The sequence below is a fragment of the Nematolebias whitei genome, chromosome 15, assembly GCF_014905685.2.
Source record: "Nematolebias whitei isolate Nwh7 chromosome 15, NemWhi1, whole genome shotgun sequence".
In the NCBI taxonomy this organism is placed as follows: Eukaryota; Metazoa; Chordata; class Actinopteri; order Cyprinodontiformes; family Rivulidae; genus Nematolebias; species Nematolebias whitei.
Genome location: NC_056512.1, coordinates 3,595,421 through 3,611,554, shown reverse-complemented (window position 1 = coordinate 3,611,554; position 16,134 = coordinate 3,595,421). Strand labels below are relative to the sequence as shown.

General features: G+C 41.8%; 1 protein-coding gene across 1 annotated transcript in view; it reads right to left on the bottom strand.

Moving 5' to 3' along the window:
- LOC119421940 (cytochrome b561) overlaps positions 1-16,134 on the bottom strand; it is a 112,508-nt gene that overhangs the window by 23,645 nt on the left and 72,729 nt on the right. Inside the window, exon 4 of the mRNA XM_037689302.1 lies at positions 545-702. Coding sequence (XP_037545230.1) covers positions 545-702 — 158 coding nt within the window. The remainder of the gene's footprint in view (positions 1-544; positions 703-16,134) is intronic.

Genomic DNA, 16,134 nt, shown 5'->3' with positions numbered 1-16,134 from the left:
GCTGAAATGAACAGAATGAAGCTGAAAGGAGATGAAGGAAGCTGAAATGAACAGAAGGAAGCTGAAATGAACAGAAGGAAGCTGAAAGCAGCTAAAGAGAGCTGAAATGAAAGCAAAGAAGCTAAAAAAAAAGCTGAACCAGAACAAAAACCGAAATGAGCAGTAAAAGTTTGTAAACAGCTAAAGGGATGAATGATCTGAAGCGAGCCCCATTCATTTTCAATAAGGAAAACATGGTTGAAAACCTATTTAAAAAGTTAAAAGTGCACCAACACCAGAAGTAACAGCAGGAATGTCCTGAATGAGATGCATGTTTTCGTATATGAGTTGTTAAAATAGTAGACATTGCAGAAAGTGTTACGTGCTGGAAAACATACAGAAGAAAATCAGACCTCAGCAGTGAGAATGATGAAAACATTCACACTATTGTGTAAAATAATATTTTGTCATGTTTGAACTAATCCTAAAGCTCACTTCCTTCTAAAACTAAACAATGCACTTAGCGGTATCATGCGAACAAAGGTCCACAACAGTCCAGACATACGTGATGCTGAAGAGGAGCTTTTCTGTGATGCCCAGCAGGCTGGTTCCAATGGCCATGAGCAGCAGGGTCAAACCACAGAACATGTGGATCGGGAGGTACATGGACCGTAACCGTGACGACATGCCAGGAAACAGGAAGAACAGCAAACCCATCACCCACTAGGTAAACAGGGGATGGACAAACAGTTAGTGATCTGACCCAGCTGAAATTGTAATGTGCACACATTATACAGAACCTTGACAAAGTATTTGAACATGTCCATGTTTTGGTACAATACAACCAAAGATGTACAAAAGTATTTTACAGGGGTACTATGCGACAAACTAACACAAAGTAGTACAAAACTGTTCACAAAGTAAAAGTAAAAAGAAAAAGTTATGTTCAAATGAGTACATCATTGCTAAGGTTTTCCAGTTTTTACAGTCTGCTTTTGACATCACCCAGTCAGATTTGTTCTGTCTCAAACTGGTGCTAAATGCTTGACAAAAAACAAAGGGATGTTGTTTACCAACAGGAAGTCGGTTCCGGCAATCCTTCCTTTGATTTTATCTTCAAATGGTGTTCCTATTGAGTTTGTTGATTCTTACAAATACTTGGGAATCTTTGTCAATGCACATCTCTCTTTTAAGCCTCGTGTCGAAAACTTGATAAAGAAATTGAAATTAAAATTGGGTTTCTTTTTCAGAAACAGATCCTGTCTAACACTGAATGCTAGGAAAAACTTTATAACTGCTAGTTTCCTTCCCTCCATTGACTACAGTGACATTATCTACATGAACACGCCTACAAGCACCCTGCAGATGTTGGATGCTGTCTATCATGGTGCACTAAGATTCATAACTGGCTGTAACTACCGTACCCACCACTGCACCCAGTATTCACTGGTTAACTGGACATCATTAACTTCACACAGACTCTCTCACTGGTACATTTTCATCTTTAAATCACTTCTTGGTCTGCTGCCTTCATACATCTCCTCCTATATATCTCTGAGTGAGTGCAGCTACAGCGTGCGCTCTCAGGACATTATTACCTGCAGTGTTCTCTCAGTGCGGGCTGAACTAGACAAAAGGGCCTTCTCCTACTCTGCTCTTGTATCCTAGAACACCTTGCTAAAAGTTCTGAAGCTCTCGATCTTGACCTCTCTAAGTGGCTTGAAACAACTAAGTTCATGGCAAAAACCAACGCAGACATGTTCCTGTTTTTAGTATTTTACATCACTTTATAATGTAGCTTGTTTTTTAGACCCGAGCAGCAAAGCGCTGCTAAGGCCTATTGTAATAGCTCTGTTCAAGCCCGAGCTGCAATTTTTTCCGCCAAATGAATTGGCATTTTGGGGCCCTTAACATATCCCGAAAGACACCAAATTTGGCCAACGCATAAGGACTGGTGAAAAATTACGTATTTTAAGGGCATAGCAAAAATCGCAACAGAAACGGCTCAAAAGCGCAACCTACAATTTTTCAAAATACCCTCCACATTAACCTTAGTGTTGTGTTCCGTTGAGAACAAGAAGGAGGCCGACTGTTTCTGTATGCAACACCACTTTATTTTGTTTGCCACCTCTGTCACAATCATTTCTTCCTCTACTTATATACATCCTAGTTTTACCATGAAACCAAGAATACTGACATCTAGTGGCTAAAATTGATATTGAAAGTTATATCATTACATCCTCCTTTCTTTAAAGTACAGCATTCTATACATTTACAATAACTAGATCTTAAAGTAACAAGTTTATTAACCCTTCAACCACTGGTAAAATAGCAAAGAAATGTAACAAATAATATAACAAATATAATAAATAATTTTTTTAATTATAGTTCAGCCTTTGAGGTTTTTTAATCTGTCTTGTATATCTTCTTAAAGCAGGTTCATTAGGGAGCCCTATGTTGGTGTTTGAAGAAGATTGAGAGACAGATTTGGATGGAGAAACTGATTTGTTGTCTTCTCCAGATGTATCATCTGCTCCATCTGTTTCTTTAACAGTTTCCTGTGTTTTAAGCAAACTGCGTTTGTTACGTCTGAAGATTTGTCCTTCCTCAGTTCTTACTGTGAAAGATCGAGGTGCAACTTCTTGAAGAACAGTAGCTTTAGTCATCCATCCAGTACGATCTTGAATCCTGACAGTGTCTTTGCTGGTGAGAAGCGGAAGATGCTTGGCTCTTTTTTCATATACATCTTTTTGTTTTATTTTTAGGGATCTTAGCTTTTGCTGCAGTTTTGGAAGCTTCCTCTCTTTTATGTAACATGGTAATGTGGTTCTCAGTTCTCTGTTCATTAACAGTTCTCCTGGTGACAGTCCACATTCCAGCGGTGATGCTCGATAACTGAGCAAAGCAAGATAAGGATCTGAACCACTGTCAGCTGCTTTCTTTAATAGCTGTTTAAGAATGTGTACTCCTTTTTCAGCCTTCCCGTTTGACTGGGGATAGAGCGGGCTTGATGTGATGTGCTCAAATCCATAATTGTCTGCAAACCTCTTCCACTCCTTGCTATCAAAGCATGGTCCATTATCACTTACAACTTTGTACGGAATGCCATGCCTGGCAAAAATGGATTTTGCATGTGTAATCACACAGGTTGATGAAATACTTGACAGTAATGACATCTCAGGAAAGCTAGAGTAATAGTCAATGACAACTAAATAATCTTTGCCTTTTAAATGAAACAAGTCCATCCCTACTTTATGCCAAGGTGCCACTGGCATGTCTGCAATGATCATGGGCTCTTTATTTTGCTTGTTTCTGTATTTTTGACATGTTTCACATGCTCCTATCACTCTTTCAATGTCTCTGTTTATTCCTGGCCAAAAAACTGTTTCTCTCGCCCTTCTTTTGCATTTTTCAACACCAAGATGACCACCATGTATTCTATGCAGAATGTCTTGCCATAAGCTTTGTGGAATGACAATTCTATTTTGCTTCAACAAAAGTCCATCCATATGGCTTAACTCACCTCTGATGTTGTAGAACAATGGACTGGATCCTGCTGGCCATCCATTTTCCATTTGATCGATTACATGCTGTAGCACTGCATCTGCTGCTGTTTCAGCTACTATTTGTCTGAATTTTGCATTAGACACAGGCAAAGCTGCACACACCATGTTTACATAGCTTTCCACATCATCTGCAGAAGTACTCACAGTATCCTCAAGGGGTGCTCGTGAGAGTGCACCAGCCATGATGAGGTGTTTCCCTGGTGTGTATATCAATTTGAAATCATATCTCTGAATTTTCATCATCATACGTTGAATTCTTGGAGACATTTCATTCAAGTTCTTCCTGATTGGCAGGAGAAGAGAAGTATAACAGTTTTTCTGAAGAAAGACTGATTATTCCTCATCATCAATTTTCTTTTCTCTTTTCACCCAACCTGGGTTGATGAGTAACTGTTAAAATAGCGAACTTCTGGAATAGAACGGCTTAAAAAAAAGCGTTTTTAAACTGATGTTGCTGTGAGACTTTTTAGAAAAATTGCAGGTTTATAAAAATTCAGTGCTTTAGAGTAAAAAACACTGAGAGGCTTGGTAATCTAGTATCTGTTAAAAAATAAGCACATAAAAGTAACACTGCAGAGAAGCATTTACTTAAATATTCATGAATTGGGGTAAAACCTACGAGACAGGTGCCTATTCCTCTGAATAAGTTGACTTATAACAGTACTTTTGTGTAAACCCAGAGCTTAAAATAGTGTGAAACTCAATGACACTTGAATACAAATATTTACCTGTAAAATAATCTGAAGCTGGCAACTGTTTTAACCAGATAAAGTGCTACACAGTGAATACCATGACAGGTGTGATAGAAAAAGATTTTGATCCTTATGAGATGAAGGACTGTTTAGAGGATGCGTTAGCACTGCTGACAGGATCCTTACATCCATATGATAAACAGGTGAACAGCATGAACCCAAAAGAGTTAGTGGACAATCTGATGGAGGTTGCAGAGAGTGTGACCTCTACAGAAATTACAATGTCAAGCTATGAAAAGCTGGCTAAAATGGCAATGTTGCTGAAAGAATCATACTTTGCATTGAGACGGGATCACGTCGTGACAGTGTCACAAGTTTCCCGCTGCAAAACGGAGATAGATGTGCTTAAAAAAGATCTGCACAAATGCAGACTGTTAAAAGAGGCAGTACTCGAACAATATATGCGTTTACAAAGTGAATGTCAAACATCACAGGAACGCTTAAAAGCTTGTGAGGAGAAACTGGCCGCGGCAACATATAAAAGTTCTGACGTGGGGCGAGTTTGTCTGGAACTCAGAGAAGACCGTGGACAGAGTCCAGGTCACCCACAACCACCTCAGAAAGATGTTGTTGCACCTCCACATGTGTGGAGAGAAAAACCTCCACCCTCACCTAAAGTGGTAGGAACAGACCTGAACAGGTCTCCTCCACCAAACATGCAACAGTGTGCTGTGAATGTGTTCGAGGCATGTTCTCATGCTAAGACGCCCATAGAAGTGTTTCCTGGTGTAAAGGTTAAACCCCACTCCCTAGAAATGGAAGGACGGAGTGCATCGCCGCCACCTCCTAAAACAGGCGAGAAAAAGCAGTATTTTCAAACTAACAAACCACGTAATGAAGGTGCACTCTGGGACAGGAAAGCTCCTCTTTCAGAGGATGGACGTGATTATCGTAAATGGGGTGTGCGTAGGACGCAAAGATATGGGATCCAAGAGGACCCATATTATCAGGGGAAGTCCGAAGAGGAACCCCCAAAAGACGTACCTAACCCTCCCCCACCTCGGTCGAAACGAACCGAGGCGATAAAATCACAAAGGTCCCAGGAACAAGGCCCTACACCTCTGAGCTCGGAAGAGACAGAGAAACTACAAAGGTTTTTAGAAACTTTGAAAAACGCTGAAATGGGAATCCAACCTGGAACGCTGTGTAGTGAGGTGATCGCTACTAAATCTGAAGGCGTGAATGACAACATTACAGATGTCAGTGAAACACACCAAGACATTGCTGTCGTTGCCTCCAACAACCCCTCATCGGACGAAGGGGGGGTAAACTCACACACAAATGATGATGAGTCATCACAAGCTGAACACTCAGAACCTGATTTTCATGATTTTGAACTAGGCATTCCAGTTCTGGAAGGACTCCCAGATAACCTGGTACCGAGTCAAGAAGCTGGGCCAGTATGGTTCACAAAACCGACACAGGCCATAGTTCTTTCCTCAAACAATGACGTCGACCAAGGACCTCAAACCTATGGTGTCTTACCCATAGACAGGTCCGACGACTCAAAAAAGGATTCGTTGGAGCTCCCCAAGGAGCAAGAACCCTTAACAGTCTCATCACAGATTGAACAGGTGGTCGCTCAAGCCGACACTCTGACATCTGATGAAGAAAGAGACAAACTTTGCCAAGTTCTTTTAAAATATGAAAAGTCATTTTCACCTGACCCAGACATCACCCAACTTCAGAAGTTGGATGATCCTGCAATTAACTCGATGATACTGTATCTGACTGACCCAGACAAATACACCCCATCGAAAGGTGAACTGGATTCCAATCCAGACCTAAAAGTCCTCTTTCAGCTGCGCAAACAGTTAAAACTACTCAAGGACAGCCTAACTTTAGCTCATGGAGCGACGTCCTCACTCGTGTTCGCGGTCTCCCATGACCGAAGGGGGGTGACGCCAGTTAGGATAATGCTACCAGACGCGATAACGTGAGCAAATCTGACATTCAGAGTGAGTGGCGCACCGAAACGTTGTTTCCTAGTTGCTTAATCACTGCTTTTGTCAATGTTGAAACGTTGTTTTACTGGTTGCTTAGTCACTGTTTTTGTCGATGTTGAGACATCGTTTAATTGGTTTTTGGTATTGTTTCTGAACACCCCAAGCAAGAATGAATTTTGTTGTGTAGTTAAGTTAGAGACTAAGAGGCCTTTAACCATGCCAACATGCAGTTCATTCGTTAAATTGCAATCTTTGCGGAGTCAATGTATATTATTGCTACCTTAAGTACCATAATCTACATTGATCTCACAACGCGTAAGCCGAACCTACTCGAACAATTCTATTCGGGGGGATAGCTAATTCTTTTGATGAGTCTCGCCATAGACTTCCAAAACATTTATGGGGAAACCAAACACCCAATCTCAAGTCGTTCGTCTAATAGACAACAGACAATTGAACCAAACTATATTTTGCCATGTAAAGCTAACTTAAACCAAGTTAGGAATGGAAAAATAGTTTGGAACACTTTTCTATAGGTATAAATCCCTATAGTTACCCTTTTCAGCATGTTCCATCCCTTAACTGGTAGCTGTAGCTGTTCCCAATCATAATAGCTTACACACCAGGTGCATATAGTTTAAGGCCTTATGTAAAATCCCCTTCATAAGCCCACCTTAAACCACATAATTGCATGTCACATTTGAACCAGAACGGCACAGACTGGACATCCACCCAGCGACGACCTTCGCTGGAGGAGACCTGCAATCCTGACGTTGGTCTCCAATCTTCATCCAGTGGCCGCATCTTCAGTTCAATTCAAGGGAATCCCTCTGTATGCTGATCAATCAACACTTCCAATCGTTGTGGATTAATCGTTGTGGATTATATGACTTTTCCAATGGATTACAGACTCTGTTTCCAAAGGGGTTAAAGCATTGCTACAATGGAATTACCAACAACATTATGGAATTATCATCAACACAATGGAATTACCAAGAACATTGTGGATTACATCCTTTGACTTTTGTTTTCCTTGCTGGATTACTTTTGACTTTTGTTTTCCTTGCTGGATTACTTTTGACTTTTGTTTTCCTTGCTGGATTACATCAAGCTCAAGGACATTCGAAGGCGTAAGTTCATGTTGGAATTCATCCCCATGGACAGGCGATGATTTCCAAAGGGGGGACTGTAGTGAACTAGGCCTGAAGGTCAAGTCCTGACCTTAAGGACCATATGGGACAGAAACTGTCATTTCATTGATTTGAATCCAGAAATACAGGTTGACCCATCCTGAGACTTTCTTTCTTAAATTAATCAAGTGAAAGAAGACTACTTTCGATTATCATTACTATTTTACAAATGTTTGATAATCAAATTGTGTTAGTTCAAACAATGTTTACATGTTGAAGTGAACTACTCATGTTTAAATCAACTGTGAAACAGTAATAACGATTTTTAATCCTCATTCAAAGAAGAAATCAGGTTAATGATGCATTGTCTGATTTTCTGTCTTCAATGAGCAAGTGTTAAGTTGGTCAAAGTTCAAGTTTCGGTCAACTGCAAGTTTACTGAAAAAGAAATGTCATGTTTAACTTTTACAGCAAGATACTAGAGAATTGACTCCACGAAGTCTGAAGTTCTTCATAATATCTTTTGTCTGTTCTTAAACAATCTTAATCTTTTTCCTTGACTTTTCATAACACCTTACATCACAAAACACACCTCTGTTTTGGTCCATCGACCAATCAGAAACTCCCAAATGAACCGGAAATAGAGCCCTTTAAATGTTGGTACTTTCTAGTTCAACCCAAGTCTAGTTGGAGTCAGCTGATGATGGAGAGTTCTGCAAGAGGTTCCACCTCCAGTTGGAGTTGGCGTAGATGAAGAAGTTCTGAAGGAGCTTGAGCAGTTCTGCAGTTCTGAAACTCGGCAGTTCCAGAGTCCAGAATGCTGGAATGCAGCATGCTCAGTACATCTGCCACTAAGCTGGACGAGAGAAGTTCAGAGGAATTATGAAGTCTGTTCTGGATGATCTCACGACTCCCGAGGTCTAGCTGTTCTTACGGAGACGCTGAAAAGTGGCTCGAAGTGAACTTTACGCCGGAACTGACATATCTTCAGAAAGATAAAAAGTCGATCTTCAACCAAAGTGTACCGTTGGGACAAGCTGGTCCAAAGGAGCGTGCATGTTTCTGGTTAAAACAGACAAATTCCCTCACACATCTCTCTCAAGATAAACTTCATTTCCCATCTTTAAATTCTTCTATCCTGCTAGCAAATCATTCCAGATATTTTTAGAAATGTCTGAAGCAAAGTTTTTCAACCACCGCCGTGTGGTCAATGTTGTTCTGCTGGAAGTGAGAAAACAATCGCCGTGTTGTTTACTTCCTGTAAAACTGATTAATAAGCTGTCGTTATTTTCCATATTTTGCCAATTAATGTAAATGTGTGATGTGTTAAACTTTGATTCTGTTAATAAATGACCCACTGTCGTTGGTGAGTCAAAGATAATTAACGTCTCACGTTACATTTCTAAATTCAATGCACATTATATACAGTCCAGAAAAATGAAAGAATCCGTTTTATCTATGAATATATGACAGCATATGTTCATACTACAATTGCAACAAGTGGACAATGATCTGTTTCTACAGTGAATGAAGGTAGGCCATAAACATAACTATGAAACCTCTCCAATCCAAAGACCAATCCTAGACATTCCTTTTCGATTTGAGCGTAACGACGCTCTGCTTCTGTCATCGACCTAGATGCATAAGCAACTGGTTTCCACAGCTCACCTTCAGCTTGCAGTAACACAGCTCCTATTCCATCCTTGGAAGCATCTGTTGACACCTTGATGCTCTTTGCTGGATCATAGAATGTCAACACTGGTGCAGTTGTCAGTGCTCTTTAGAGGCTTTCCCATTCCTGGTCGTGTTTTTCTGTCCACCGAAACTCATTCTCTCTGTGGAGAAGTTGTCAAATGTTGGATGTTCTGGCTGCCAGATTAGGAATAAATTTGCCAATAAAGTTCACCATTCCCATGATGCGTTGTACTCCATTTTTATCTTTGGGTTGTTGAGTATGGCATTTATTTTTTCCTGACTTGGCTGAATGCCTTGTGTAGACAACTTCTCTCCTAAAAAGAGAATTTCTTCAACTCCAAAGTGACATTTACCTGTAATTTTGTTGAGTTTCAGTCCATGACTTTCTATGTGGTCTAATACTTTTACAAGCCTCTCATTGTGTTCTTGAAGAGTGGAACCCCAGACTATGATGTCATCAACATATACTCAAACTCCTTCAAGTCCTTCAATAATCTGCTCCATTGCTCTGTGAAAGATTTCAGATGCTGAGATTATTCCAAAGGGCAATCTCAAAAAGCAGTATCTGCCATAAGGAGTATTAAAGGTACAGTACTTGCTGCTACTTTCATCAAGTTTCAGCTGCCAAAAACCTTGTGAAGCATCCAATTTTGTGAAATACTTGGCACCTGCCATTTCACTTGTGATTTCTTCACGTTTGGGTATCTGGTAATGTTCACGCTTAATGTTTTCATTCAAATCCTTTGGATTCATACATAATCTCAGTTCCCCATTCTTTTTCTTCACACACACCATCGAGCTGACCCAGTCTGTTGGTTCTTCAATTTTTTTTAATCACCCCCAACATCGTCATGCGTTCAAGCTCTTTTTTTACTTTATCTCTTAATGGTGTGGGAACTCTTCGAGCAGGATGTACAACTGGTTTTGCATTTTCTTTCAGCTGGATATTATATGTGAATGGTATCACACCAAATCCTTTGAACACATCTGCATAGTTTTGCAGTACAGAGTCAACAGAATTATTTGCTGTACTCACATTCATGTTAATGTGATTTACGCTTTTCACCAGCTGCAAATCTTCACAGGCTTTGTCACCTAGTAGAGAGTCCAGACCTTCACTAACAACAGAGAAAATAGATGATGCATTTTTCCTTTGACAGTCACTTTCAGTTGACATGTTCCCAAGCATTTAATGCTCTGTCCATTATAATCTCTGAGTGCAATCATCTTACTCTCTATTTTTGGTTTGATTTTCATTGTTTTGATGTCAGACATACTGATCAGGTTTGCTTTAGCACCTGTGTCCAGTTTCATGGTGATAATAGTACCATTAATTTGTAATGGTGCTGTCCATTTATCTTCTCTGATAACATTAATCTTTTCATGTGGTTCATTTTCACAGTTTACCACACACACAAAAAATGTATCACACAGGTCAGTTTCTTCAACCAAGTTAACAGACTTCCCTTTCATTCCTTTTTTTTTGACAAGCACTGTTTGGCAAAATGTTTTTTTCCTCCACACAGAGAACATTGCTTGCCATATGAGGACATTGTTTCAGCTTATGTCGAGAGCCGCATCGCTTGCAGGAAAATATATCATCATCCATGCGCTGCACAGGTTGATTTTGTTTGCGATGTTTTCCTTTATTAGAAACTGCATCAACTGCTACAGTTTCACTCACGCTTGCTGGGCCATCATCTACTTTGCTTAAAGCCCTCAGGTGGATCCGGGAGAGCTCGCTGGCTTGGCAAGTCTTTATAGCTCGTTCCAAAGTAAGCTCGGTTTCTCTTAACAGCCTTTCTCGGATCTGCTTGTCTTCCACACCAAACACTATCTGGTCACGAATCATGGAGTCTTTCAGTGTGCCAAAGTTACATGTCTGAGCTTTCAGCTTCAGATCAGTCAAAAAAAACATCAAACAGTTCATGTTGTTGCTGCACACGAGACAGGAACACATATCACTCGTTTGTTTCATTTTTCTTTGGCGAGCAGTGTGCATCAAAATGCTCAAGCACTTTATCCAACTTGTCTTTGTCCTCTTCACTATCAAAAACAAATGTGTTGTACACTTCAATGGCTTGTGGACCTGCTATTGTCAGCAGTAGTGCTACCTTTCTGCTGTCTGACTTTGTATCAAGTCCCATGGCCACACCATACAGTTGAAACTGCTGCTTGAAGTTCCGCCAATTGCTGTCAACATTGCTGATCAGCTTTAAATTCTCTGGTGGCTTCAGAGCATCCATGTTCTTTGTTTTGTAGTGACTTACTTTGTTCACTTTACTCCTGACACCATGTTGTGTTCCGTTGAGGACAAGAAGGAGGCCGCCTGTTTCTGTATGCAACACCGCTTTATTTTGTTTGCCACCCCTGTCACAATCATTTCTTCCTCCATGATACCAAGAATACTGACATCTAGTGGCTAAAACTGATATTGACAGTTATATCATTACACTTAGTTTGTCGTAGAAGCATGACATTTGGTACGCTTGTCCAATTCCCCGAGATGCAGAGAAAACCCTCTGGCATCATTGTTGTACGATAAACAAGAAGGTGGCCATTTTGGAATGCTGGCCCAATTTTCACACCTTTTTGGCAGTTTACAGCCTCCGCATTTGAACGAACTCCTCCTAGGGATTTCGTTCAATCGGTTTCAAACTTGGCCATGTTGGTCAAAAGGCATGGGAGACGCAAAGTTATCTAAAGGTTTGTCTCGGAGCATACTAAAGGCGCGGGGCCAGACCTCAAATTTGACATCGCGCCATGAAAAACAAAACGCTAATAGCTCCTACAAGAAAACTGTCTGAGACATCAAACCTTCAGTGATTGATCCACATCCGGTCCCCTGCAAGACTGAATGATCAAATCATGACATCACTTAAGCCACACCCCCTGACAACAGGAAGTATAAAGTTTTAAATTGAACAATCCCTATCTGACCCTTGTTACCTGATCAGCATGATAGTGTGTCCAGTGACTGAAAACATGTTGGTGTAACTTGTGTAGATGAACAGATGCTGGGATATATTCATCATTTAACGCGGGTTCCTCATTTTTCTGGACTGAATAAAACGTGCATTGAATTTAAGGAAATGCAAAGTGAGACGTCATTTAAATTTGACCCATCAAAATGAATGCGGTCATTTATTTACAGAATCAAATTTAACATCAAACATTTACATTAATTTGGCAAATTATGAAAATAACAATATAAGCAATCAATCAGGAAAAATCATACGGCCATGATTTTTCCGTTGCTGCACCAAAGACATTTATGAAAACTGTACAACTATGATCTTTTACCCACATGAATGTGGGTGAGCATTTTACACAGACATTTCTAAATATCTGGAAGAATTTCTACTTGATAGAAAAGTTTAAAGATGGGAAGAAGTTTAGAGGGAGTTAAGATGGTATGTGAGGGAAATTAAGTGTTCACCAGAATCGACACTCTCCGGCTTTCTTCAGCTTTTCCTTACAGTACACTTAGGTGATGAAAATCGGCTCCTTTACCTGGAGATGTCTCAGGTGAGATTCCGTTTAACGCACCCTTTCAGCGTCTCAGTAGGATGCTGTTACTCGTCCGAAGTAATGGCGAGGCTCTGTTCGACACATATTCACCTCAGTGGAAAATGTTATAATCCCATGGAACTCGGAAGAGCTTTGTTGTCATGTCAGGAACTCCAACAGCACTCCATCAGAACTCCAGAACTCTAGAAGTCTGACAACTCTCCAACTCTGTGAGTCTGTAACTCCGTGAGTCCGTGTAAACCAGGAAGTACTGACATTTTAAAGGCTCTTTCCCGGTTCACTTTTTGGGATTTTTCATTGGTCAGAAACGACCAGAAGGGGTGTGTTTTTGTGACGTAATAGGTTAGAGACAGCGAGAATTGTTATGGGACAGCTCAGAAATGTTCTCACAGACCGAGAGGGTTTGTTGTGGCGTGTTTAAGAAACAGGTGCAAAACATCTCTATTTACGTCTGAGAGGATTCTAAAACATGACAGTTTTAACATAACAACTTGTTTTTCGTTTGACTGTAACCTTGTAAACGCACACACTTGCTCATTCAAAAGCAGAAATCAGAAAAATGCATAAACTCTGCACAGCTTTTAACATGAGAATAAAAATCATTACTCAGTTAATAAAATTGATTAGTTCACTGCAACATCTAAAATGGTTTGAACTAAGACACTTTGATTATCAACATTTGTAAGATAGTAATGATAATAAAAAGAGAGTGTTCTTTTCACTTGAATCTTCAAGAAAGAAAGTCTCAGGATGGGTGAACCTGTATTTATGGATTCAAATACATGAAATGACAGCTTCTGTCCCACAAGGTTCTAAAGGTCAAGAGTTTTGACCTTAGACTGGGTTTCGACGTAGGCCTAGTCCACTACACTTGCTTTACAACACTGACAGTTTTGGGTGGAGCATGTGGGCAGCGCGGCGTGGCGAAGTAAGACGTAACGCCGTCGCCATACGTTTGGCTCTACTTTCCACAGTTTTGAACCGAGGTGCACCAAAATCAGTAAGATCGATCATTATCCACCCCTTGAACTGGAAGCCATGATAAGTGGCCAATAGCCTCCACAGCACCCCGTAGAATATTTTAAAACCTAAGCCCCTAACCATTTTTGGACCGATAATTCTGAAACTCAGTGAACACCTGTATCTTCTCAGGAACTATGAAAAAGTCTCTTGGTGCCCTGGTCCAAAACCAATAGGAATTCGGTCATTTTAGGTCAAAGAGTAACTTTTTGGCATTTCTAATTGAGAATTTTAACAAACTCCTCCTAGGAATTTTTAAGGATTGCCTTCAAGCTTGGTTAATATCCCCTTAAGACATTGGAGAGTAAAAGTTATCTAAAGCTTGTGTTCTATTTTGTATAGGCTTCGCCCTTTCAGAGCTGTCGCTTAGTGGGTTTATCCCATCTTGCAAAGCATCGCACTGAAAAATTTAGTCCACACCCACCTGTTGTGTGGGCCCCACCCGGTCCGTATAAATTACGTTAAGAGCGGGTAATCGGCTCCCATTTTCTTCAGCAAGCTAATAACACTGTCAGAAGAACGAAGAAGGGAAGTTGTCTAGCTTGACCAGCTCAACCTTTGTTAAGGCTGCCTGTGGCCCCGCCACGCCAACCTCCTGACGCCCCAGTGAGTTCTCCTCCCCGAGGAGAAGCAGACGAGCAGTCTTGTTCCAAGGTAAGCGCCGAGGAATATTTCTCAGTGGTGGGTCGCTACACGCTGGACGATGCCATCTTGTAATTTTCCTTATATCGAAGACTCTCGGAGCGAATTGGATGGCTCCTTCGGGACAGGCAACATCAGCAGCAGTCCCCGTTGCTCACTCCCTCCTGGAGAGCATAGTGTCGGAACAAGGGGGGCTGAGCGAACGCTCACCCCCTCCACCCCCCACCCCCGGACCTTTTTCGCATTGGCGACCACACCGCTCCCAGCCGTCGGTGCCCTCCTCTGGAGCTGCCCGGCATAATCCAGGAGGTGGCTGACATGAAGGGACTTTTTCTGTCCCTCTCCTTCCCCCGTCCAGATCAGATGATCTAGCGGGAAAGTTCCTGGGCTCCACTCCGGCTCGCCGTCCTGCTCCCATCTGGCCTCGTTTTCCCAGCAGTGATATCCTGCTGGAACAAGGCTGCAGCCGGTTCTGGTAGACTGAGGGCACCGGTTCCTACATTCGTGCCTATCACCTGAGTGGAGGGGTTTCATCGAGCGGAAATTCCCTCGGTGCCCCCCTGGAGCCAAGCCTCAAGGGATGCAGTATCAGTACAACAGGCTGCCATTCAGTTATTCCCTTGCGCCTCGTACGTTCTCAGAGTGTGTGGAAACAGCCCTGCAACCATTACACAGAGCAGTGATGAGAGTTTTGTTTTACCTAGACGACCTGCGGCTGCGGTCATGCTCCAGACGGGAAGCAGCGGTACAGACTCAGGTGCTGACGTCACACCTGCTAAATCTGTGCTTTGCCATAAATGGGAAAAAAGCTCGATTCTCCCGGCCCAGACGATTGTTTATCTGGGAGTGGAGCTAAACTCGGCCACCATGAAGGCTCGTTTATCACAGACGAGAATCGACACTCTAAGAGTCCAGCTTTGCCATGTAAGACCTGGCAGAGTAATAACAGCTATTTCCATCTTGAAGCTGTTAGGAACGATGTCGTCAGCTCACACAGTGGTTCCGCTGGGCTTACTCCAGATGCGACGCCTCCAGAGATGGTTTGCTCGTCTGCACGTGGATCCGGTAAAGCAAAATAGACGGATGATCACTGATCCTCCTTCCATGACAACAGACCTCCGACACTGGGAAAACTCCCTGGTTCTGTCGGAGAGAGTCCCCGTCAGCAGACTTACGTCACACGTGTCAGTCTTCACAGACGCGTCGCTATCAGGTTGGGGGGGACATGCCTATCTCGAGCTGTAGAGACAATGTGGCCACCTCACACAACAGCTCATATAAACCCAAAAAAGTTCAATCTGGTCCTCTGGACATTCAAAAAAACCAAAAACAAAACAAAGCAAAAAAAATCTAGAAACGTTTCGTCTCTCATCCAAGAGACTTCCTCGGTCTGAGGTGCTGTTTTCAGCTCAGTCTCTTAAATAGCACCTTATTAGAGTGGATCAACCAGTTGGGGTTCAGGTATGTTGACGACACCTGGGTTAAAATTAAATCTCAGGAAGTCCAACATTTTACTGACCACATCAACTCTGTGGATAAATACATCAAGTTCACACGAAAAGATGTAAAAAATGGCAAGTTGGCTTTCTTGGACTGTGAGGTCTCAGTCTCTGATAGAGGACATTTGCAAACCGAGGTGTACCGCAAACCCACCCACACAGACCAGTATTTGCAGTTTGACTCCCATCACCCTTTGGAGCACAAGTTAGGAGTCATCAGGACTCTGTATCACAGAGCAGACAGCATCCCCACTAGCTCGGGAGCCAGGCAGAAGGAGAAATCCTACACAAAACAGGCTCTAGAGCAATGTGGATATCCTAACTGGGCCTTCCTGAAAGCAGAGAAGAAACCCAAACAGGACTCCAGTCAGCCA